Source organism: Loxodonta africana, chromosome 7, assembly GCF_030014295.1.
Source record: "Loxodonta africana isolate mLoxAfr1 chromosome 7, mLoxAfr1.hap2, whole genome shotgun sequence".
Classification (NCBI taxonomy): Eukaryota; Metazoa; Chordata; class Mammalia; order Proboscidea; family Elephantidae; genus Loxodonta; species Loxodonta africana.
Window position 1 is genome coordinate 75,063,509 of NC_087348.1, and position 23,809 is coordinate 75,087,317.

The 23,809-nt window shown below is 51.7% G+C and overlaps 1 protein-coding gene across 1 annotated transcript; it reads left to right on the plus strand.

The window, feature by feature from the left end:
* The first annotated feature begins 6,021 nt into the window (after positions 1 to 6,021).
* Positions 6,022 to 11,581, plus strand: LMO1 (LIM domain only 1). Its single transcript, XM_023550873.2, has 3 exons — positions 6,022 to 6,501; positions 9,240 to 9,365; positions 11,399 to 11,581. The coding sequence occupies exons 1-3, from the start codon at positions 6,203 to 6,205 to the stop codon at positions 11,502 to 11,504; spliced, it is 531 nt and encodes a 176-aa protein (XP_023406641.1). The 5' UTR covers positions 6,022 to 6,202; the 3' UTR covers positions 11,505 to 11,581.
* Positions 11,582 to 23,809: the final 12,228 nt, after the last annotated feature.

Below are 23,809 nucleotides of genomic sequence, written 5' to 3' on the forward strand. Positions count from 1 at the left end.
TTCCTGAGACTCCCCAGCAGCCAGCTGAGAGAATGTCTGGGTATTAGATGGGGGCTTTGGAACTAGCACTGAGGCGCCTTGAAAGATTATGAGACACCCTATGGCCCAGGGCTCACCCCGGAGCAGCCAGAAGGACCTGCCCCTGATCTCTTACCACCTGAGCTGCCACAGCCCTCCCTCCCTACTTGATTCCTGAAGGAGCCTGCTGGACAGGTGAGGCTGGCTTCTTTCTGTGCATGTTGGCACCGACCGCTAGACAGTCCTTCAGGTAATGTTGGGCTTTAGCTGGTACCTGTGTGACTTTGACCACTGTGGCACATTCAAATCAGTTTATTATACCTCAAAATAAGTGTCTGTCACAATCTTAGGAGTCTGAGATGGAGCTGTGACACAGGCTGTCCTTTCACGTGTACTAAGGGTGGGGAGATACTACAAACCAAAAAACCAAACCCGTTGTCGAGTCGATTCTGACTCATAGTGACCCCATAGGACAGAGTAGAACTGCCCCATAGGGCTTCCAAGGAGTAGTTGGTGTATTCGAACTGCTGACCTTTTGGTTAGCAGCTGAGCTCTTAACCACTCCGCCACCACGTCTCCAAGGGGGGATACTAGTCAGTAGTAATAAGCTAACTTTTGACTACTGGGCTCAGTTAGTTCTAAGCATGTCATGTATATTAATTTCTTTATTCCTCACAGTAACTTATGAGTTGAGTACTATTTTTACCTCCACTTTACAAAAAAAGAAAACTGAAAACTTAATTAATTTCACAGAGACAAAAACTGTCAGACACACCCCAATTAAGGGATATCCTTTAAAATAACTGGCCTTTACTCCACAAATGCCAGCGTCTAGAAACACAAAGAAAGGCTTCCAACTCTCCAGACTTAAGTAGACTAAAAAAAAGACAACCGAATGCAACACTTGATCTGAGATTTTATTTTGCCGTAGAAGATATTGGGAAAATTGGCAAAATTTGAATAAGACCTGTAGATGAGATGGTAGTGTTATTTCAATGATCATTTCCTAATTTTGATCATTGTACTGTGGTTATGTAAAAGAATATCTTTGCTTTTAGGGGATGCATGCCTGAAACCAACTAAAATGATTCAGGAAAATAGATGAGAATAAAGCAAATGTGGTAAAATATTAAGGAATCTGGGTGAAGGGTATGTAGGAATTCTCTCTACTATTCTTTTTCTTAAAAATCATCTTTGATAAGATATAATTAACAATCCATACAATTCACCCATTTAAAGTGAGCGATTCAGTAGTTTTTCATATATTCATACATATGTGCAGTCGTCACCATAGTCAGTTTTACAACATTTTCGTGACCTCATCAATCCCATACCATTTAGCTATCACCCCTCCCAAGCTCCTCCCCTGAAAGCCCTAAACAACCACTAACCTACTTTCTGTCTCTATAGATTTGCCTATTCTAGACATTTCATAGGAATGGAATCATAGAACATACGGTCTTTTGTGATTGGCTTCTTTCGTTCAGCATGATGTTTTCAAGGTTCATCCATGTCATGGCCTTTCTACTATTCTTGCGACTTTTCTGAAAGTTTGAAATTATGTCAAAACAAAGAGTTAAAAGAAAAAGAACACAAGTGTCAGAGCAGGGAAGGTATCCTGGATGTGAGTGTTAATAATATTACCAATTCCTGTCTGTGGTCACCCACTGGGTGACAGGCTCTGTCTAATGGCTTCTGCAAGTCGGCAAGATGAAGGGATTTGCTCCAGGCCCTTTGGCAATTCCTGACTTGAAACTAGACTGTCTGACTTTGAGGTATGGGCTCTTCACCTAGAGCCCACCATTGACTGTGACCTTTGGGAGGCGGGTGTGGATGGGCAGGAAAAAAGCATTTCTTCCTGGAACAGCAGTGGAGGGAAGCCCTGGGACAGGGCAAACAAGATCTCTTCACAGGATGGAGAGGAGTATTACTCCAGGATTCTGCAGCGAGCAGATCTAGCAGTGCCCAGACAGACCCTAGCATGTGGGAGGGGCCTCCACTGCCAGGCCAGAGCTGCCAGTGGTAGCCACCATCACTCCAGCAAGGGAACCATGGGCTTTAGCCTGCAGCATCCTGGGGCACGACGGGGTAGGTGTTCTTGCAAGGAGGGGTGGAGGACTGGCCTTAGAGGGGCTTGCTGGGGGGCAGTGGGAGTGCCAAACTGTCTAAGTCAGAGGCAGCGGAGGGACTGAGGGCCTGCAGGCTTGTCAGTTTGGAAAAGTCCACCTGCCAGATCTGAAGGGCAACCTGCCTGGGGGCAGCAGGGCAGGAGGGGCTGGGAACCTGGGCCTGGCGTGGGAGACTACTCTGTGGGGTCCATGTGAAAAGAAGGGCTTCCCTCCCAGCTGAAGGGAGAGTGTGGGAGGGGCAGGATGACCTCTGGCAGTCCCTCCCCATCACTGGGACTGTCTGGCTTCTCCCCAGATTGAAGAACTGAGGGTAAGTGTCTGGCAGCCGATGAGTCAGACTAGGAGGCTCTCTCCACAGCCTGGATGCCTCCTGCCTCCCGTGATGGAGGTAGGGGTAGGAGTTTGGCCTATCTCCCCTCGAGTGTCACCACCACACACGCCCTAGGATTTGGGGGTGGCACACGGGCTCAGTGAATGGCTGTATTTTGCATGTGCCTCTGACTGTGTGCCCACGTGTGCACACGTGCAGGCGTAAACACCGCCCGCTGTAAAAGAGCCGTGTTTTCATGGGCAAGTAGTAATTACTGGGTAATGCTTTAAAACCTTTCCTGAAGGAGCGCAAGGCTGTTTTTTCTAAAGTCAGGAGTACATTAAAAGGATTACCATGTAGATTTGATTTTTAGATAACACTAAAATGGATCCCAAATGGACTTCAGCAAAGGGATGCTATCTCCTTAATGGAAACTGCATGGCCCGCGGTCAGCTCCCAGAGCCAGGCAGGGGAGGAGGGCGGGGAGAGGTGTCTGCAGGGGTGGACTGGCGGGCTGGGGGGCGGGTTGTGAGGCAGGGCAGGGAATGAGAGCCTGGACCCCTCGATTTGCGGAGCAGGAAACTAGAGATGCCCCGTAAAAGTCTCTTTAGCTTTCCAGGAGTGTCAAGGTCTCCAGGATCAGCATAGTGGGAGCCAACAGGTGCAGGGTGCTCCATCAATCTTGGCTGAAAGAAGGAAAGGGTGACTCATTGTCCATTTGACTCCCAGAGCTCTTTCACCTGCCTGTGAAGAGCAGGGGTTGTTTCAATTTTCCTTATTTGTTGGATGGGGGAATGAAGGCCCAGAGAGGCCATGAGACTTGCTCTTGATCACACAGCCAGAGGGTTACAGATTTGAAGTTTCGATGTGCAGTCCAAGATCCATCCCATGAGCTGGCTCTGGGTCACCTTCTCCCAGGACCTTGGCCTTTCCAAACAGAGATAGCTCAAGGTCTGTTAGATGCTCTGGGACCCCCTCGGCCAAGCTGGCCCTGGTGTTCTGTGTCTTGGTGGACATCAGATACTGTGGCTGAAGCCACATGGCTTCTAAGAGTTCTTCAGAATTAGTACCCTCGAGCCAGGTGCCCAGGCCTTTATGGGCACCCACTGTGCACTAGGCTGAGCCTGAACACAGGGAGGAGGTGGGGGACCTGGGGCAGCTTGTGGCTTTGTTCCTCATAGCCTCCATGGGGTCTGTCCTGCTGGTGACTGGATTGCCAGAACATGCTGTAGTAGTTCATAGCCCTGCAGGTTCAGTGGCTGGGCGTTGGAGCCCAAGGCCACAAAGGAACCCATGGAGGCCAGTAGAGGGAAGGGGATAAGCTTGGAAGACCAACCCATCCAGTAGCCAAACCGGGAAGGAAAATGGAACAGGGCAGATGCTGCTGGTACTGGGGTGTCCTACTGTCCCCCTTCATCTTGGGCTGTAACTTCATGGGGCAGATGTACCCCCTGAATATGGATGGTGCAGCCATTCACCCACGTGCCAGCAATAGCATAGGTGTAGATCTCTGGGAGGGCCCTGGACTGCTGGGAAGGGACCCAGGCCAGGTGGGCGAGTGAAGGGGCTGTGCCAGAAGCCTGGCCTGAGATTTTCCAAGTCTGCTTTTCACGTGCATAGTTATCCTGAGTGTTAAATAGTGCAATATTTCTGAACAGGTTGGTAAACAGCCACTGCCTGAGCCACCCCTACCTCCTTCCTGGGTGCTCCTTCCACAGACCTGCAGTAGTCTCACTCCTGCGACTCCCCATGACCCAGATATCTTGAACCCTACCTTCTCCCCTCTTGTTCCTTTTGTGGGCCAGGCCTCAGAAGGTGCCTCTAGGCCCCCCTCAGCTCTTGGGGTGCCTGGACCCTAGTTGGCTCCCACATGCTCCTTGGAGCTGAGCCTGGGCTGGGCCATGTTGGGAGAAGACCCTGGCAGGCCGTGGACACAGTCATCCCCATCACTCTCTCAGACCAATTAACCCTTAGAGCCGCATTAAGGAAATTAGACAGCAAACTTCCCAGCTGACAGGCCCTGCGGAACTGGAGGAGAGAGGAGAGCACCCCTGTCCACAGCCCACTGCAGCCTGCCGATGCCTCTTCTGTCCCTCACCTGTCGCCACTGGTCCTGGGCTCTGGAGGGCTGCTTTGGCTCAGGGGCCACCCCCCTCCATGAGAAGTCTGAGGAGGCAACAAGCTGAGAAGGCAGCAAGCCTGAGGCCAGCTTGATCAGTGCCTTACACTAGCCTCTCTGTCTGTCTGGGCCTCAGTTTCCTTGCATGTAGAATGACAGCATTAAACTAGAACTCTGGGGGCCCTTCTTACCGACATCTGTGGACTCTGAGACTAAGGCCTCTTGGTGGCTGATCCTTTTTGAAATCTGAGGAAGGGTCACACCTAGAAGAAGGGAAGAGAAAGCAAGGGCAGTGGTCAAGCAACTCAGGCTCTTAGGGCAGTGTGCATGGGACAGGGGCATGCCAGGAATTCCTGGGGCTGGGGCTGGGGCTGGGGCTGGGGCTGGGGCTGGGGCTGGGGCTGGGGCTGGGGCTGGGAGGATGGAAACAGCAGGGATCTTTGGAGAGAATGGGTCTGGCAGGAAGGCAGATTATAGGGGCTTCTTGGAAAGCCAGGAAGGCAGGAAGGAGTGGGCTCTTCCCTCCAGGGGAACAGCCTTGGTAAGGAAAGGAACCTCCCTGACCCCTGCTCCCATCTCCATGAGGGGTTCTCAGGCTACCTATCTTCCAGGCCAGAGCCTTCTGAGACTCCCTGAGATTCTTTCCAAGCTTAATCTTCACCACAACCAAGCCTTAGGGAGTCCATGTGGAAGTCCAGGCTCTGGATGACATCTATCCCCCTCAACTGTCCCTCCCTGTGATCACTCCCTGTTACCCCAGGGGAGGAGCTAAGAGCCTGTGTCTGTGTACATTTGTTCACGTGTGTGTGTGTGTATGCGCACGCGCGTGAGCTTGGAGGCTCTGCCCCTTCTGTAAATACCACATTGAGCTTTTTGCCCTTCATACGTGGTGCTTTCTTATATGTTGGGAAGCTTATATGGGCCCTGGGAAGGGGACAGTGGCTCAGAGGTTCTTAACTTGGTGGGATGAATGAGGATCCAGAGGCTCACAACTTCTTCCTCGGGCCAGGGCAACTGAGAAGTTTGAATTCAGCTAGAAGCATTCCTGAGTAGAGTCCCAACTAGGCCAGGCCTAGTGCCTCCCTGCAAGTGCCAGGGGCTCCAGAGCCACCTGCTTCCTCCTGGGGATATCAGAGGGGCATTTTGCTTTCTTTTTGATACCTCCATAGTGCTTCATGAATAGATCAAGAGACTGTAGCCTGACCATTTAGGTTAAAATGGTCAAATAAACAAGCAGTGCGAGGAAGATATTAGCTGGCAAAAAGAGTTGGGGGTCCTACTGGATCCCAAGCTTGTTATAAGACTCCATCCTTAGGGCAGCTGAAAGAGCCAATGAGATCATGGCTACCCGCTAACCCTGGAAAAGACTACACAGGGAGCAGTGCCTGAGATGGGGACAAACAGCTCAGTGAGGCCAGGGCCTGTGGCTATATATGTGACCTGAAGTGGACTCAGGGCTCCCAGTTGCTACCTTCACCCTCTGGAGGGACCTTCTCAGGCCAAGGGAACAGGCTGTGCCCTGCAGTCCACAGGAAGAGGTTATTGGGGAGAAAGTGAGGGCTCACGGGAGGCCCAGCCCTGGAGTGGGCAGCTGGGAGAAGCAGTGAGCTCCCTATTCCTAGAGGGATGTGCCCTGAGGTTTCCACAGCCAGCTCCCTGAGGCCCGGAGCCACAGTGCCCATCCTGTGTCCATCTCTCTGTGTGTCTGCAGGCATGCCAATGCTCTCCGTCCAGCCCAAAGGGAAGCAGAAGGGCTGCGCAGGCTGTAACCGCAAGATCAAGGACCGCTACCTGCTGAAGGCGCTGGACAAGTACTGGCACGAAGACTGCCTCAAGTGTGCCTGCTGCGACTGCCGCCTGGGCGAAGTGGGCTCCACCCTCTACACCAAGGCTAACCTCATCCTGTGCCGACGTGACTACCTGAGGTGCGCCAGCCCCCACCCTCATTGTTCAAGGCTCAGTACAACTGTCCCCTGCTGTAGACCCAGCACCCTGCACACTCTGGGCACAGCCTGTATGTCCACCCATTCCTGACAGTCCTTCCTCCCCAGACACCAAGGAGTCCCCTGAGGGCAGGGCCATGCTTGTAACTCTTTGTCCTCAATGCCCAGTACAGGTCTAGGGCATGCATTTGTACCTGTTGGGCACTTGAGATAAACTTTCTGAGGGGATCAGCCTGGCTCTACTCCTGCCTTTGTCAGGTGCTTCTGACTCACCTGTTCCTGGATTCTCAGAGGGGACATCTCAGAGGGGCTGTGAGGAGTAGGCAGGGAAGCTCTGACCTACCTGGGCCCCTCCCCGCTGAAGAAGCCTCCTTTCTATCTTTTCCCAGTGCCTAACTCCCTCCTTTTCCAGGTGGGCCTGGGATTGGCTGGGCAATCAGTACACCTAGGGAACCTGGCAGGTAACCACCCCTGAGAAGGACCACTGATGTTGGAGCTTAAAGACCTGAGTTTGAATGAGCTCTGAGCTTTTTGGCTTATAACCTTCTCTCAGCCTCAGTTTATTCCTCTGTAAAGTGGCGAAACCTATAATGCTTCCCTGCCTTACATTCCTCAGAGCTCAGCTCCCCTCCCTTATGACCTGGATCCTTATTCCCTGGGGCTGCCTCCCCCAATTAACCCTCCTTTAGGCCATGTATGACATCATCAAGGCTGGAAGGAGGCCACAAAGCAGGGGCCTTGGCTGAAACCCAGCATCTGCATTTGGCTCAGTTGAAGGCTGCTGGAGGATGGCTGGGCCTTGTGGGGAAGGAAGGCCTATCGCATTAATTAACAGGTCGGGGCAAGGGCTGCGTGGGGCTTCCTCTGCTCAGGTCTGGGCACGTTTCCGGGGCAAGGTTATCGTTGGAGATTCCCCCACTTCCCAGAAGAGACTGAGATCTGGCTGCCTGCATCTTCTCTTTTAACTTCTGCTTTTTGCAGTTTCAAAAAGTGAAGTAATAAAATAGGATCTGTGACTCCATGCTCCTGGCTGGGGCCTGAGGGGGGAGGCTGAGGCCAGGAGCAGAGGTTAAGGAAGTGTGCTCCTGGAGTCTCCCCGCTCGAGGACCTGGAAGGGGCCTTCCAGCCTGGAGGGCTAGGGCATCATGTGGCGGCTGAACCTACCAGGTTGGGGAAGGTGGCGGAATGTCTGATGGGCACACAAGGTTTGGAGAGGGAAGACCATGGCACAGGATGAGCTTGTCAGCAGAGCCAGAGCACCCACAAGCATTCTGGACCCTGCCCTGCCAGCTACTGGGGGCTGAAGGTATTTTTCCTGGGCTTTGGCCAGAGGCAGAAGGAATGGCTTTCAGGCCAGGGAGGCCAGTGAGATGGGGTAGGGATGAGGCTTCAATGAGCTGCTCAGCCCCAGAGAATGGCTGTCCCGAGCCCTCCCCTCTGCAGCAACTGCTCATTGCACTGGTGGCAAGAAAGGCTTGTCTTGGCAGGCAGATGCTGCCGCCAGCCTTTGTCTGCCTTAATCTGAGCCACCAGGCAGCTCAGACTGATGAATAATGGAGCCAAGCTCTGTCTGCAGCAGCTGAGCTTGAGCTGGACAAATCAGGGATTAGAGGGGCCTCCCACCCACATCTCAGTCCACTTGCCTTGCTGGGGGCTTGTTCTGCCAGTGTGCAAAAAAGAAGCAAGGAGGAGTCTGGTTGGCTCAGGCCATTGGAACATCCAGCCAAGGACTGGCCTGTATGGAGAGGGAGTGAGCACTTTGTCCCTAGAGGTGTACAACCAACAGCTAAGAGGAGGGGTGCCTGCCTCAAAGAGGCATTTGTGCCAGACATCCTTGAGGCTTCCTTTTGCCATCAGTTCTGTTTTAGAAGGATGGTTGAACTGAGCATCTAGTTCAGCACCCCCATTTTACAGAGGGATAAATTGAGGTTCAGAGAAAGGAAGGGACCTAGGTAGTCACACGATGAGTTGGTAGCAGAAAAAGTATATTAATACCCTATACTTTTAAAGGGGGGAGGCAGCATCATACAGTGGTTAGGAGCACACTCTCTGGAGCCAGGCTCTGTGACGTTGGCCAAGTTGTTTACCTCTCTGTGCCTCTTTTTCCTTGACGTTAAAATGGAGATTATAATAGTACCCACTGCACAGGGCTGTTATCAGGATTAAATGAGTTGTTTTTTGTAAAGCTCTTAGAAAAGTGCCTGATACATGGTAATTGCTCTATAGGGGTCTAATAAATGAGTTGTGACTGAAAGTTTATGAGTTTCAACAACCCTGTGAAGGGTATGTTTTGGTTCCCATTTTACACTTCAGGTAAATGAGACTCAGGGAGACTCAGTGACTTGCCTGAGGACACATAGCTCATGATCCGCTAACTGCCTCTAAAATTCAGTGAGTCTGGAGCCCTAGCTCAGGGCCCCGACCAGGGCTTTCCTAGCGGCCCCAGGTGTTTGAAGTACCCCAGCCGGAGCCAGGGAGGGGGCCCTTGTGATCCCAGGGATGGGCAGTGTCAGCTGAACTCTGACTCTCTACACTCCCCTCCTAGGCAGATGTGCCAATTTCTCTGAAGCCCAATCTCTTGGCAGAATCTGGGTGCTGCCATCTGAACTCCTGCCCTCTTGTACCAACCCGGCTGCAAAGTCCACAGGTGTGGAGGACAGGGTGGGCCCTGGCTGGAGGCAACTCCGTCTACTTGAGCCCTCTGTGCTCTTCCCTGGCAGGCTTTTTGGCACCACTGGAAACTGTGCTGCCTGCAGTAAGCTGATTCCAGCCTTTGAGATGGTGATGCGGGCCCGGGACAACGTGTATCACCTCGACTGCTTTGCCTGCCAACTCTGCAACCAGAGGTGAGTGTTGACGTGGAGGTAGACCTAACACACGCCCCAGAACCCAGCCTGAGGCCTGCTGGGACAGGCCAGAAGTACTGTGGTGGCATGCATGTAAATGTGGGTTCTGTGTGTGTGTGGCTGTATGTGGACCTTTCAAGTTTTCATAAGCACACATGAGCATATTGGTCTTATGTGTGCCTAAGCCCTGTAGCCAAATGTGTGTGCTCGTATACTCTGTGTGCACATTTGTGTGGTGCGTTTCTCATTTCTCTGTGAATGTAATTAGATGGGCATATGTAATAAACACAGTTTGCACTTGACTACTAACCTAAAGGTTGGCAGTTCGAACCCACCCAGTGGCACCATGGAAGAAAGCCCTGGCTATCTGCTTCCGTAAAGATTACAGCCAAGAAAACCCTATGGAGCAGTCCTACTCTGTGACACACGGGGTTGCTATGAGTCGGAATCAACTCAGTGACGAGAGGTTTGGTTTTTGTTTTGTTGTTTTTTAGGCATGAGTTTACTGAGTGTGCGTGGTATGATTATGTGTGTGCATGTATGTGTGTTTTTAAGTGTCCATGAGCAATTTATGTGTGCAGGCACTGGGTGTGCCCCTGTGTGCATGATGGGGTGACTATGCCTGTGCACATGGGTTTTAAATGTGCATGTGTGGCGGGCATATCTGCATGCTCTGTGTCCTTGTGTGTGTCCTATCTGCGTGTGTGTCCGCACATGCGTTTTTGCATGTGCAGACATGTACGTCCTATGTGAAAAGGAGACCAAGACCCCTGCAGGGAATGGTCACTCACTCCTGACCCTGCTCTTGTGATTCTGGTCACAGTCCTGCCTCTTTTCTGGTCTTTTGGCCCCTACACGGTCCTCTAGCCCTGTGGGAGTCCCCAGGCACCTAGAGAGCCACATCCCTTCAGCCCTGGGTGGAGGCCTAGCACCAGAAGGCAGGCCTTTTTCTCGGGAGTTCCCAGGTCAGGTAGGCGCCCATTCAAGTATTCCTAGAAGGTGAGGTCCAGAGGGAAGTGCAGGGAACACTGGTCTGACAGGGGCTCTGGCCAGACCCACTGCTAGGTGGGCTCGGTGAAGTTGCAGCGCCACCTGGTGGTTGGACTGGGATCTGCTGGAATTGGGCTAGTCACCTTGGGGTCTCATTAAAGGCCTCAGCCACCCTGGGGACATCTTGGGGAAGGGCTGGAATCCCCCAAGACTTGAGGAGGACTGAGAGACAAAGCAGAGCCTTCTTAGGGCAGAGGATGAATTAGGGGAGCAGGCTCACTTCCTCCTGGAAGAACATCCCAAGAAACCCACAGACCCTGTTTAAAGGAAGAATGCCCTTTACTGAGCCATGCTCTAAGTTGGGGAGAGGGCCCAGGGTATGGGAAAATCAACCGTTCCATCCCTCCCTCCTTCACCATATCTGTCCCTCTCCATCTCCCTCCTTTCTCCGTCTTTTTGTGTTTCTGTGTCCTCTCTCCCTCTCCAGGACTGTTGTTGTTAGGTGCTACTGAGTCAATTTTTCACTCATAGTAACCCCCTGTGACAAAGTAGAACTGCCCCATAGTTTCAAGCTGTTATCTTTATGGGAACAGATCACCAGGTCTTTCTCCCACGGAGCTGCTCGGTGAGTTCGAACCACCAGTCTTTTGGTTAGCAGCCCAAAGCTTAACAGTTGCACCACTACAGTCCCTTTCTCTGGGACTGAGGTAGGTTATTCTTGTACCTCCCCACCAACACCACCCTTGCCACCACCTCCATGGGAGACCTGGCTGTGGAAGGCCTGTAGCCCAGGCTTGACTGTCTGTCTGTCCTCCCACCCAGGCTATAGGGCCTGGCCGCCGGCTGAACTGACCCAGGGTCATTGGCCAGGTTTGGCATGGGATTTTGGTACTCCCCTCTGGTAAGTTGAAGGAACACACACTTCACTACCACTGTCTCCACGTGTCCCACCTCCTGGGCCAGGCTGGTTCCTGTGTGGAACCCCAAGTACCCGCTGGGACCCCTCCCATGGCCTCTCTGTCTTTCTGGCTTGGATTTTCCAGATTTTGTGTGGGAGACAAATTCTTCCTGAAGAACAACATGATCTTGTGTCAGATGGACTATGAGGAGGGCCAGCTCAATGGCACCTTTGAATCCCAGGTTCAGTAACACCTGGCACCTGGCCTCCAGGCCCATCTGTCCGTCTGCCCAGCCGCCCGCCCACCCAGCCGGCCAGCCACTCTCCTGTTGCATTACAACTTCTCCATCCTTGATGGGAGGGACGGCCCTTCCTCCACCGCTGCCTCCTGTCTGTGTGTGACCCTCCTGAGGCCAGGCTGGGCCTGTACAGTCCGTCTTCTGTATATAAATGGGAACATTTATTTTATGAGAAATGTAATGCGATTTTATTACTGGCGTGGATTAAACTTATGAATGTTTCCGGGGAAGTTGCTCTGTGTTGTTCATGTGACTGACACAAACCTGTGGCTCCCTCCCCTCTGTTTGGGAGGGGGCAAGGCCCTCAACACTGTCCCTAAGGGCTGGGGCATGGAGCAGGGACAAGGCGCTGCAGCCTATGCTGTTGCGAAGCATGTTGCCCCTCCCTTCCAGCTGGAGGGAGGAGGACGACTCAGAGACCCCCACCCCAGAGTGGGTGGGTGTCCTGCCCACTTCACTGGCAAAGCAAACAAACACCCTGGCCCTGAGCAGGCTCCCAAGAAGAGGGGCCCTCCCTATCCTAGGTTGCTAACCATTTTCCTACTGAGATCCCAGGATGACTGCCCCAACAGGTCCTCCTCTACAGGAAGACCCCAAATCCTGAGCCCCCTGCCATGTAAGCACCATCCTTAAACCAAACAGTGTTTGCCACCTCTGCCCTGCTCCTGGCCCTGACCTGGGGCCCAGCTTTCTGCTCTTGTGAGTGGGTGAGAACAGCCCTGTTTCCCTTGAACTCAGCTCCTGCAGGCTGGAGGCTGCAGGCTGGAGGCTTTCCTTCAGTCAGTCAGTAAACCTTCATCCACTGTCTGTCTCAACCCCATGCTGCCAGCTGGTGCCATCCAGAGCAAATCAGACACAAGGATGAAGCATGGGTCACACACAATCCCTGCCCTGAGGAGCTAGGTATGGGGGACAGAAGGCAGAAATGAGGGAGGGAGAAAGCCAGGGAGGGAGAAAGCCAGGAGAGCAAGCAAGACATATCATGGTGAGGACAGAACACTGAGGGAGACCTGGGACAGACCTGTTCCTTCCTGCAGACACAGGGCCACTTGTGAAGATTCTGGAGAGTCAGGGGCAGATAAGCCAATGGACGCACAGTCAGACGGGTACACATGCTAGCAGACAGGAGAGATGGACACACAGGGAGACAGATGTGCAGGTGGACAGACAGGCAAGCCGGCAGGCCGGAGATAGCCAGGCCAACAGTGGTTAGGCAGACACCAAGGTATTTTTCATCTACATGTCTGAGGCAGGCTCGCCTGGGGCAGCAGGGATGCTGCCTTGGTCTTGGCTGCAGCCACAGGGCCTAGCACAGAGCCTGGCACTGAAAAGGTATCAATGAGTGGTGAAAAGAAGGGTGACTCCTCGGGCCCCGAGCCTGGACAGGGAAGGCTATGTGTACAGGCTTCTCCCACCATCAGGCCCCTCAGTCCTTCGCATCTCACTCCCTGCCTGCCTTGAAGGCCTGGTGTCAGAGACACCCTAACACAGGGCCTGGGACCCATGGAATATGGTACCTGCTTACACCTTCACTCCTTGGCCTGAAGCTGGACCACACAGTCCATGTGTGGAAAGAAGTTTATTCCAATCAGGGATTGTTTTACTCTCGCTTGCAGGCTACAGACCATAGCCCAGGGGTGATGGAGTCAGCCCACTGTCTCAAGCTCAACCTGCCCCTGGGCAGGGAAATGACTTGGCTTGGCTGGGGTAGGGTGGGGTGGAACCAGGCAGGCCTCATGGTCACCTTGCCCACAGTCTGTCCCTTTACTTTGAGAGAAGTAGGCAGATGGCTATTCTCTTATGGGTGCCAGCAAGGAGCTACCTCTCCAAGTTGTGGTTTTGTGGCCAGTGGCCCAGCCCTGGAGGAGATTATTAGGACTTTGGGGTAGATGTTCTCAATTTGGTGGCCTCCGTCCCCAATGAAGGAGCTGCACCCATGTCTGTGAGAGAGGAGAGAGACAAAGAGCAGTGGGTCTTTGTCTTTCTGGCTGCAGCAAGTGCTTTCATGTGACATGGGTCTAATGTGAGTGTGAAACTGGGGAGGTGTCGGATGTGACCATGTGAGGTTGTGAACGAGTCAAAGTGTGTAGGAGAGAGAAACGGAGGGCTGGAGTCCACAATGAAGAATTTTCTCACTTGACTTGAAAACACAAAGTGTTTTCCTGGATTGTTAGCACAGACCCCAATGCCAGGGCCCTCCCTGGGCCCTCGGGTCTAGGATGGTGTGCCCACGCCAAGGGCCCCAACTTCTACCTTCAGAGTTTGCTGCAGATAAAGTTGTAATGCAAGTTAATTACATGGTTATCGAGAGATAACGGAGCCACTTGAATGCAGTTTCTGGGCAATTACAATTGTTTCCAACAGAGTTACCATATTGCAGCCATGAAATAACATGTCATTTTGCAGTTAATTATGTAATTAACTTGTCTCACCACTCTAGGTTGCACAACAATTAATTCACTGACAATGAGATAGACTCAGAGTCAGGCATCCAGGCTTTGAAAGCCCCCAAGAGCAGATCTGGCCTTCTAAGAGGGCCCCAAGTTTGCTTGGTCTACTCCAAACTCGCCCTGGGAGTTCCCCCAGCTGACAGGACATGGACCATGCCACATCCAGCATCGTGGACCCGTTGATTGCTGTTTCACCATCCTCATCCATCAGGCAGGATGACCCAATTCCCAGGGCAGCCAGGAGGCTCAGATCTACACTGTGAAGTGTTGTGTTCTTGTGAAGAGCTGGGGTTACTACCCAGGGCATTGTGGCCCTGAATAGGAACCCCCTTATCTAAGGAGGCTCACCTGGGCACTGTGGCCCTGAATAGGAGCCCCCTCATCCAGGGAGGCTCACCTGGGCATTGTGGCCCTGAATAGGAGCCCCCTCATCCAGGGAGGCCACCTGGGCACTGTGGCCCTGAATAGGAGCCCCCTCATCCAGGGAGGCTCATAGCAGCCCACAGCAGCCCCTAAGAAGGGTCATGTGGGATGTGGTGGTGGGGCTGTGGACAAACATTGTACTGTAACTGTGTACAAGTCCCCTTTTCCCCTAACAAATCCATCTCACTCCCTGCCTTCCTTGGAGGCCTGGTATCAGAGACACCCTAACATGGGGCCTGGGACCCATGGAATATGGTACCTGCTTATGCCTCCACTCCTTGACCGGAACCTGGACCACACAGTCCATGTGTGGAAAGAAACTTATTTCAACCTTGACACTTTGAGTGAACTCCTGCCTTCTGTGCCCATCATGAGTACTGCCCCCCTCTTGGGTACTGCCCCCCTCATGGATCTGGTCCCAGAAACCATGCCTCACACCATGAGACAAACAGGGCTGTGGGTGGAATTCATGTGAAATTCCTACTTGGGACACCTCATCTCTACATGGAGTCAATTCCTTTCTCCCTTAATGCTATCACAGCCAGATTAATGAAATCTGGTACCGAGGGAACCCCAGCACCACCTATCTTGGGATGCTGCCACCAAGTGAGGGTAAGTCAGTTTGTAGCTGAAACTGCATCACCCGTGGCGAAGATTCTAGTGGGAGAATGCTGTCAGTCTGTAAGTCGATAGTTAGCTCTCCATTACCTCTAAAACTGTAATTGGAAGTGAATGAATAAAGATGAGCTGAGATCAAGGTGAGTGGTCCAGAAAAGTATATAGTTAACCCCGGTTTATCATCAGAAAGTAACCCAATGAACCAAACGCATGTGTGCGCACACACGCATGCAGCAAAACCCCAGAAGAGAGTGCTATTTAACTGGAACCCTCATGAGCAGATCTTATCTCTGCACCTGGCCCCTGGGAGTACCCATGTCCCCAGACTTTCAGATTGCTTTACCCAACCAGGAATCCCAACTGGGAGCTTGTTGTCCCTGGAACATGAGGTTGAGAGGAGTTCCAGGTCTCTTCAGCCTGGTTCCTCCATAGAAGATTGTTCTTGTGCTTCGTCCTCTGGGAGCCTTGTTTGTCGCCCCAAAATAGCTGGCCCTGCCCCCTCCCCCCCAGTGCATCTGTCCCCAACTTAGCAGCATCTCCTGCCACCATGTTGAGCTTGCCCAGAGGCCCCAGGAGTCTTCAACACTGACAAACCCTCCCTGCTGGCAGGGCCAAGCATTCCCATAATAAGTCTCACATTCAGCTTTTTTTCCTACCCTGTGGCTTCTCCCTTGACCTCCTGTGTCCCCTTCTTGGAGCACCTGTTCTTGGATGGGGCTTTTCGTACCCGTGTCGGACTCTCACGACTCTCCCCCCAGGGCTTCAGACCCAGACCTAGAAAGGGGGGAAGTGGTTGCTGCTCAGGGGCAGGGGCAAGAGGGGATTTACTGCAGGAAGAGGGAAAGGCTGGACCTGGACTATGCCCTGGGCCAGGCATCAGGGAGCAGAGAACCCAGCAGCCAACAGGGAGAAAGAGACAGAAAACAGCTTTTAAACCCTATTTTCAAGAAGAGAAAAACCAGACTTGGATTCAAACTTTGGAGCTCTCTTTAAATATTTTGTCTGGGCACCATCCTTCTCCTTCATGAGAACTGGCGGACCCCTCCATATTACTGGACTCCCCAGCACACTAATTCCTTCCTCTCTGCAGACCCCCAGTCAGCACACCTCCTGGAGGCTTCCAGTGGTTGCTGCCGAGAGCCCGATTCTCTGAGCTCACTGCCCTGAGCCCAGGACAAGCAGTCCGGCCCCAGACTGCCCTGCCTGCCCAGGGTTTTGCAGAGCTTGTGGCTTCTCAAGCCTCCCTTCAGGGGCCCTTTGGCTGCTTGGAGAACCTGGCTTGGGGGTCTGCATCCCCTCTGTCCCCACGCCTTCTCTGGGGCGCATACAGATTCCAGAGAGGCACTAGTCCAGTGGACTCCCGCCTGGCACTTTATTTACAGACACTTACCTCCTGGGTCTGTTCTGTGAACAGAGTGGGGAGTCCTGCTGGGGAGCTGGGGTTTCTTACAGCTCTGGCAAGTTTGGTTTTGTCTTCCAGACCGTGATGGTGTGGAACGACTGAGGCAGCACCTGGCCACACTGCTTGTTCTAATGGGTGCCCCTGTTGCCCTCAGGGAATAGGAGGCTCCGTCTCTGGCTCTCCCCACAGGGGGTCAGAGGACTCCTCGGATTACCCTTCTCTCTTCACCTCCCCGATGCCCTAGGCCCCCTCACCACCTGCCAGCGCAGATCAGGGGTCAGAGACATACACTTACCCAAGACAGAGAGAGAACCAGAGAGACAGAGATGGAGGGAGAGGCACCTCGTATGCAGCCACTACCCATCTGTCACTGGAGGCTTGCATGTTACTGTGACGCCCAGCAGGTTTCAATGGCGCTTCCAGACTAAGATGGACTAGGAAGAAAGGCCTGGCAATGAACTTCTGAAAATTGGCCAATGAAAACCCTGTAGATCACAGTATCCAATCTGCACCCACAACCCGATCTTGGGGGATGGTGCAGGACTGGGCAGCATTCAGCTCTGTTGTGCATGGGGTTGCCGTGACTCGGGGGCTGACTCGACAGCAGCTGACAACTATATACGTGTGTTTGTGTGCGCACGTGTATATGTATATTATGTATATATGGAAGGAGCTCTGGCGGTGCAATGGGAAACCCTCAGCTGCTAACCATAAGTCGGTGGTTCGAACCCACCAGCTGCTTCATGGGAGAAGGATGTGGCAGCCTGCTTCCATAAAGATTACAGCGTTGGAAACCCTATGGGGCAGTTCTACTCTGTCCTATAAGGTCTCTATGTGTCAGAACCAACTTGATGGCAGTGGGTTTGGTTTTTTAGTTTTATGTAATATGTATATACATCTGTGCATATATTTGTGTGTGTATATATATATATAAACTCGTTGCCATTGAGCTGATCCCATAAGACAGAGTAGAACTGCCCCATAGGGTTTCCAAGGAGCAGCTGGTGAATTCAAACTGCTGACCTTTTGGTTAGCAGCTGAGCTCTTAACCACGGCGCCATCAGGGCTCCATATATATATAAATCAAACCAAACCGTTGCCATCGAGTTGATTCTGACTCATAACGACCCTATAGGTTGGAGTAGAACTGCCCCATATGGCTTCCAAGAAGTGGCTGATAGATTCGAACTGCTGACCTTTTGGTTAGCCACCAAAGCTCTTAACCACTGTACCACCAAAAACAAAAAACCAAACCCTTTGTTGTCGAGTCAATTCCAACTCATAGCAACCTTATAGGACAGAGTAGAACTACCCCATAGAGTTTCCAAGGAGTGCCTGGTAGATTTGAACTGCCTATCTTTTGCTTAGGAGCCATAGCTCTTAACCACTACACCACCAGAGTTTCCACCGTACCACCAGGGCTCCATATATATATGCAGGGAGAGGGAGAGAGAGACAGAGAGAGGGAGAGAGAAAGATCTTGGAAGAATGTGCTAACTGTGGTCAGACATGAGGTGAGGACGGCAGTGTGGCAAAAGCACTGCGGCGAGGTGATTAAGGATGAGGTGTTTCCTCATCTTTAAAAGCTGGGGAGGGGGGAGTGGATATTGATAGTACTGACTTCTCAGGCTGCCTGGAGCATTAGGTGAGTTAACACGTGGACGGTGCTCACAACTGCGGCCGGCTTGTGGTGAACACTAGAACGCATAGTCGCCACTGGGAACGTTCACTTCCAACAATAGCTCTGGGTCTACTGGTTCTGAGGACTGGCAGCGCTGGCCCCAGAGCAGTGCTGGCCCCCTCTCCATACCTTCACCCCCAAAGGCAGAAGGCCTGGGCTCACCACAGCTGCTTCCTGCCTCACCCTGAGCAAAGGCTGTTCCTGGGCACTGGCGTAGTCTCTAGGGAGGGGGGCTGTACCCTAGTACCAGTGGATTAAATCCAGTCCAGGCAAGCAAGGTGGGCTTTCACAATTAAAAAAGTAAAGTTGACAATAGCTAACATGACTCATCTTGTTTAAACCTCTCAGCGACTCTATGAGGGAGGTACTATTATTAAAGAAACTCAGTTAAAGACACTGAGGCTCAAAGACGTATTCTAGTAAGCGATAGAGCCAGGCCTGGTCTGACTCTGGAGTCCATGCAGATAATCCCCAGGTGAAACTGCTACCTGGAAGAAGCCTGTACAGTGGAAGAATCTGCAAGCGCAGAGGTAGATTTTACCCAAGACAAAGCCCACAGTACCCTCATCCCACCCCTTCTAACTTCTATAGCCCACGCCCCACTGAGAGCCTGGTCCTTGAGTGGACAGAGCTCTAGGGTACTTCTGACCTCATCGCACATCTCAGCTGAGTGTGTCCCCAGACTCGGCCTGTGCTGGGTGCTGGCTGGAATGAGCAGTTCTGGATGGGGTGTAGTCAGAGACTGTGCAGCGTGAGCAGGGGTCTGACCCCAGGGTTTTCAGTGGAGCAGGCCCCACTGCTTTATGATTCATTCAGTGAGTCTGTCAATCTGTCAGTCAGTCAACAAACATGAGTTGGGTGCATGGTGCATGCTAGGCATGGTGCTGGATGCTAAGGAATGGAAACACCAGTGAACAAGACAGTCTAGTGGGGAGACAGACAATAAAAAAACACATATATCAATTTCAAGGTAAAGATAGTGCTGAGTTCCCGGGGATGGCTGGAGGGAAGCCTACTTTAGATAGAATGGGCAGGGTTGTCCTTTTCGTGCCAACCCTTAGAGACCGTCGTATCTAATGGGCTCACATTACAGATGGAGGAGTCAAGGCCCAGAGAGGAAGTGGTGGCCGAGGGGCACATCCAAGTTGGGCCAGCCTATGTCGGGAGCCTGGTCCCCTGGCCTCAGCCTGGTCCAGAGCTTTGTCTCCTGAATCCTGTGACTTGTTCTCCAGCCAAGGATCCTACTCTGGGCATGGAGTGGGGAGAGGAGAGGAAGCTTAGCTCAGCCCTGACACTTGCTTGGTGTTTTCTCCCTTTGTTTTCCAGCTTAATAAGAAATATTATTCCTTAAGATGCCAAGAAATTGGGCTTGGTTCTTGGCTGCCATCACCAGTCTCCTGGCTCCATGACACTGCTAAGTTGAAAGACATTATTGTGCCCACGTCTCTGGGAATTATTCTGGGGATTCTAGCGTGATTGTTCTGAACACTTGGAATTACTGTGTCTCACAGAGGATGCGTCAAGAAAGCAGGTTTCTCTCCAGAGTCTGCATGCCCAGTTTTCCAGGGAAAAATAGGATTCCCTGTAGGATTGGAATTGGCAATGCCCGGAAGGCCATCAGGGACTTGCACAACCAGCTCTCTTTTTCTTTTTGTCCTGCCCTCACACTTTCAGCCTGGCTGGCTTGTTCTGCTGGGGGAGGAACTCTGAGTTGAGCCTCAGCCTCAGGGTCATCTTGGACCTTTCTTTCTCCTGATGTCCAGAGATGGGCCGAGGCAGGTAGGTTTTTTTGGGCCATGAATCAAAGGGTCAAGGTGTGGAGGCTCCTATCAGCTACCAGGAACTAGCCCCACCAGAGCCCACTGAAGGAAAGGTTGTTGTCAGCCACTTTGGCTGGCTTCTGTAGACTCCTCTTCCTGCCTCACCCTGGACTTTCACGAGAGCTGTGGATTTTCAAGGTCCCTGGGTGGCCCAAATGGTTTGCACTTGGCTACTAACCTAAAGTTAGTTTGAACACACCCAGGGGTACTATGAAAGAAAGGCCTGGCGATCTCCTTCTGTTAAGATTATAGCCAAGAAAACCCCATGGAGCAGTTCTACTCTGTAACATACAGGATTGCCATGAGTCGGAACTGACAATGGGTTTAGTTTTTGGATTATGGATTTCCAAACTCCAGCTGGGACAACAGTAGGGCCCCTAGCTCCCGGTCTGGGGACACCAGGCCCCCAGCCTCTCTCACAGTCAAGTTAGTGAGGGAGTGAGAGTAACATCTTACAAAGTAGGAGCTGGGGTGGGCGCTGGTTTTGCAGGACTCAGGAGAACTTGCAGCCCCTTCTCCAAGTTCCCACAGGCTGGCTGTTCCTCTGCCCAGGGCCCAGCTGGCTCCAGCCTGCCCTTCACTCCCTTCCCTGCACCTGCCTTCTCATTTAGGGCCTATTTGGAGGTTAATCCCTGTGTTCAATAAGCGACTTCTCCTTCTTCCCCTCTGCTTTCATTAGAGACAAAAGAGCTAATTACCGGCCCCTCGGAGGCCCCATGACAGGCCATTTTAGAGCTGACGCGGCCCTTAAAATGATTTAAAAATCCCATTTCCCTGCAGTGAAATGAGCAACTCTTCCCTCCTCATGAAGGCTAATTACTAAACACTTCCCATCTGCAGGGGGCCCTGCTCCTTGGCCTCTACCCGGCCCCACCCCAGGCACAGGCTCCCCACGTAAGCCTTCCCGGACTGCTGCAAAGGTAGGCAGTGGAAGCATCGCAGGCTCTCCCCACTCTGTGCAGACCTCCCAGAGAGCTTAGGGAGGCTGAGCCTGGAGGAAGCTGCAGCAGGATGGGCCAGGCTGGCAGGGTTGGGCTGCGACAAGCATTGAGGAGGAAGGAGAAAGGGAAAACTAGTCCGGAGTGGTGAGCACCAGCCCTATAATCCCACCCCGCCCCCAAGTCCTAAGAGAGGTCATTGCCTCTCCTTGAGGTTTGAACTCTCCCTGTGGAAAGGAAAAACCAGGCCAAGGCTGCCTTCCAGAGCAGGGCTCTCAGAGCTCTCCGTGGTCCTAAAGTTTCTGAGCCAGAGACCTTTCTGCTCATGATCAGAGGCACAAAGTGGAAGGGACGGTGAAAGGTCCCTCCAAGTATAACAATTGGCCTCTCCGGACAATGGGAGTGACCTTCTCACTACCTCCAGAAGCAGTTCAACTCTACAAAGTAAAGTCTTTGCCCAGACCCTTCTATCTGACTCCTGGGAATGACGCGTGACACTGCCCACCAAAAACACACACAGAAAGAAGGGGAGCCAGTAGCTAGCCTGTTAGTCATAACTCAGTGTCTTAGTTAGAAGTACAAATTCATGGTGCCAGCTCCAGAGGAAGGCTTTCTGGCTCTGTCAGCTCTGGGGGAAGGTCTTTGTCATCAACCTTCCTCTGATCTAGGAGCTTCTCAGCCCAGGAACCCCAAGTCCAAAGGATGCACTCTGCTCCTAGCTCTTCTTGCTTGGTGGTGCTGAGGTCCCTCTCCTGACTACCTCTCCTCAAAAGAGATTGACTCAAGATACAACCTAATCCTGTAGATTGTGTAATGCCTCTAACCTTGCCTCATTAACATAACAGAGGTTAGGATTTACAACACATAGGAAAATTACATCAGATCACAAAATGGAGGACAACCACACAATACTGGGAATCATGGCTTAGCCAAATTGACACATATTTTGGGGAGATGCAGTTCAAGTCATAACACGCAGTGTGGTCAGTGTTATGACAGAGCTCCAAACAGGGTTTTCAGGGAGGAGGAAGAGAAGATGATTGTCATGGATTGAATTGTGTCCCCCAAAAATATGTGTCAACTTGGTTAGGCCACAATTCCCAGTATTGTGTGGTTGTCCTCCATTTTGTGATTGTAATTTTATGTTAAAGAGGATTAGGGTGGGACTGTAACACCCTTACTAAGGTCATATCCCAAAGGGAGTTTCCCTGAGGTATGGACTGCACCACCTTTTATCTTACAAGAGATAAAAAGAAAGGGAAGCAAGCAGAGAGTGGGGGACCTCATACTACCAAGAAAGCAGTGCCAGGAGCAGAGCATGTCCTTTGGACCAGGAGTCCCTGCATGGAGAAGCTCCTGGTCCAGGGGAAGATTGATGAGAAGGCACAGAGAGAGAAAGCCTTCCCCTGGAGCTGACACTCTGAATTTGGAGTTTTAGCCTACTTCATTGTGAAGAAACAAATTTCTCTTTGTTAAAACCATCCACTTGTGGTATTTCTGTTACAGCAGCCCTACATGACCAAGACAGTGACTAACCTGCCTGAGTGAGAAGGGAAAACTTTCAGAGAGAAGAGGACACTTGAGCATGTCAAGAAGTTGGGACTGAATGGGAAAAGGCCCAGAAATGGGGAAGAGTGGGGCTTGGTTGGTGAGTGGCCTCATAGCTCCATGTGCCCAAAACACAGAAAGCAAAGGCCCTGGCAGAGAGCCTGTTGGCAGAGGCTCTTGTGTAGGCTTGGGAGACTGGCCTTTATCCTCAAGGCAACAGGGAAATGTCAAAGCTTTGTAAGTGGAATAAGGACATGATCAGATCTGCACTTTTTGAAGGACCACTCTGGGATTATATAAAGGGTGAATCGGAGGGAGTAGACACCAGGGGCGGGAACAGATCAGACGCCAGGGGTGGAGACACCTGCAGTTCCAATTGCCCAGGTGAGGAATGATTTTGGCCTGACTTGCTTTTCATGAGCCCCTGCTGGACATTTTTCATTTTTATATCCATTCAAAAAGCATATACTAGACCCTCCTGGGGATACAGAGATGAAATGTTCCTACTCAGCCATAGCTTCCAAGGTCTACTTTTTCCCTTTTCAGAAAATCCAGCCTGCCAGATCTTCTAGGAACTTTTACCCATTCTCTGCTCCTAGGGGATTTCTAGAGAAGAAAATGGTTGAAGAAAAGGTGCTTACACTGGGTAAATAATTTCTTAGGAGATTAGATGAATTGTGGCCACCTCCTCGGCACCCCCACTACTAGGGAAGATATTTGGGGATTTGGGGCTCATACAGAAATGAATTGAGAACAACACCAACATCCCTGATGGCTCAGATGGGGGAATTTTCTGTGAATGGAGTCCCCTCTGTAATGAAAATAGGTGTCTTGGTTATCTAGTGCCACTATAACAGAAATACCACAAGTGGATGGTTTCAACAAACAGAAGTTTATTTTCTCACAGTCTAGCAGGCTAGAAGTTCAAATTCAGGGCGTCAGCTACAGGGACATGCTTTCTCTCTCTGTTGGATCTGGTGGAAGGTCCTTGTCATCAATCTTTCCCTGGTCAAGGAGCTTCTCAGTGCAGGGACCTCAGGTCCAAATGATGTGCTTTGCTCCTGGCGCTGCTTTCTTGGTGGCATGAGGTCCACATGTCTCTTTGGTGGCTTCTCTCATTTATATCTCAAAAAGATTGGTTTAAGACACCATCTAATCTTGTAGATTGAGTCCTGCTTCATTAATATAACTGCTGCTAATCCCATTTCATCACATCATGGAGACAGGATTTACAACACATAGGAAAATCACATCAGATGACAAAATGGTGGACAATTCACACAATACTGGAAATCACGGCCCAGCCAAGTTAACAGATATTTTGGGGAGACACAATTCAACCTGTAACAATAGGATCTGGAATGAGGCAAGCACTTC

What these genes read in the sequence shown, in the direction of transcription:
- LMO1 (XM_023550873.2), top strand. Translation starts at nt 6,203, where the DNA reads ATGTGCCCTGAGGTTTCCACAGCCAGCTCCCTGAGGCCCGGAGCCACA. An exon ending in TGCCGACGTGACTACCTGAG is followed by an intron (nt 6,502 to 9,239) that starts GTGCGCCAGCCC and finishes CTTCCCTGGCAG; the next exon opens with GCTTTTTGGCACCACTGGAA. An exon ending in TGCCAACTCTGCAACCAGAG is followed by an intron (nt 9,366 to 11,398) that starts GTGAGTGTTGAC and finishes TGGATTTTCCAG; the next exon opens with ATTTTGTGTGGGAGACAAAT.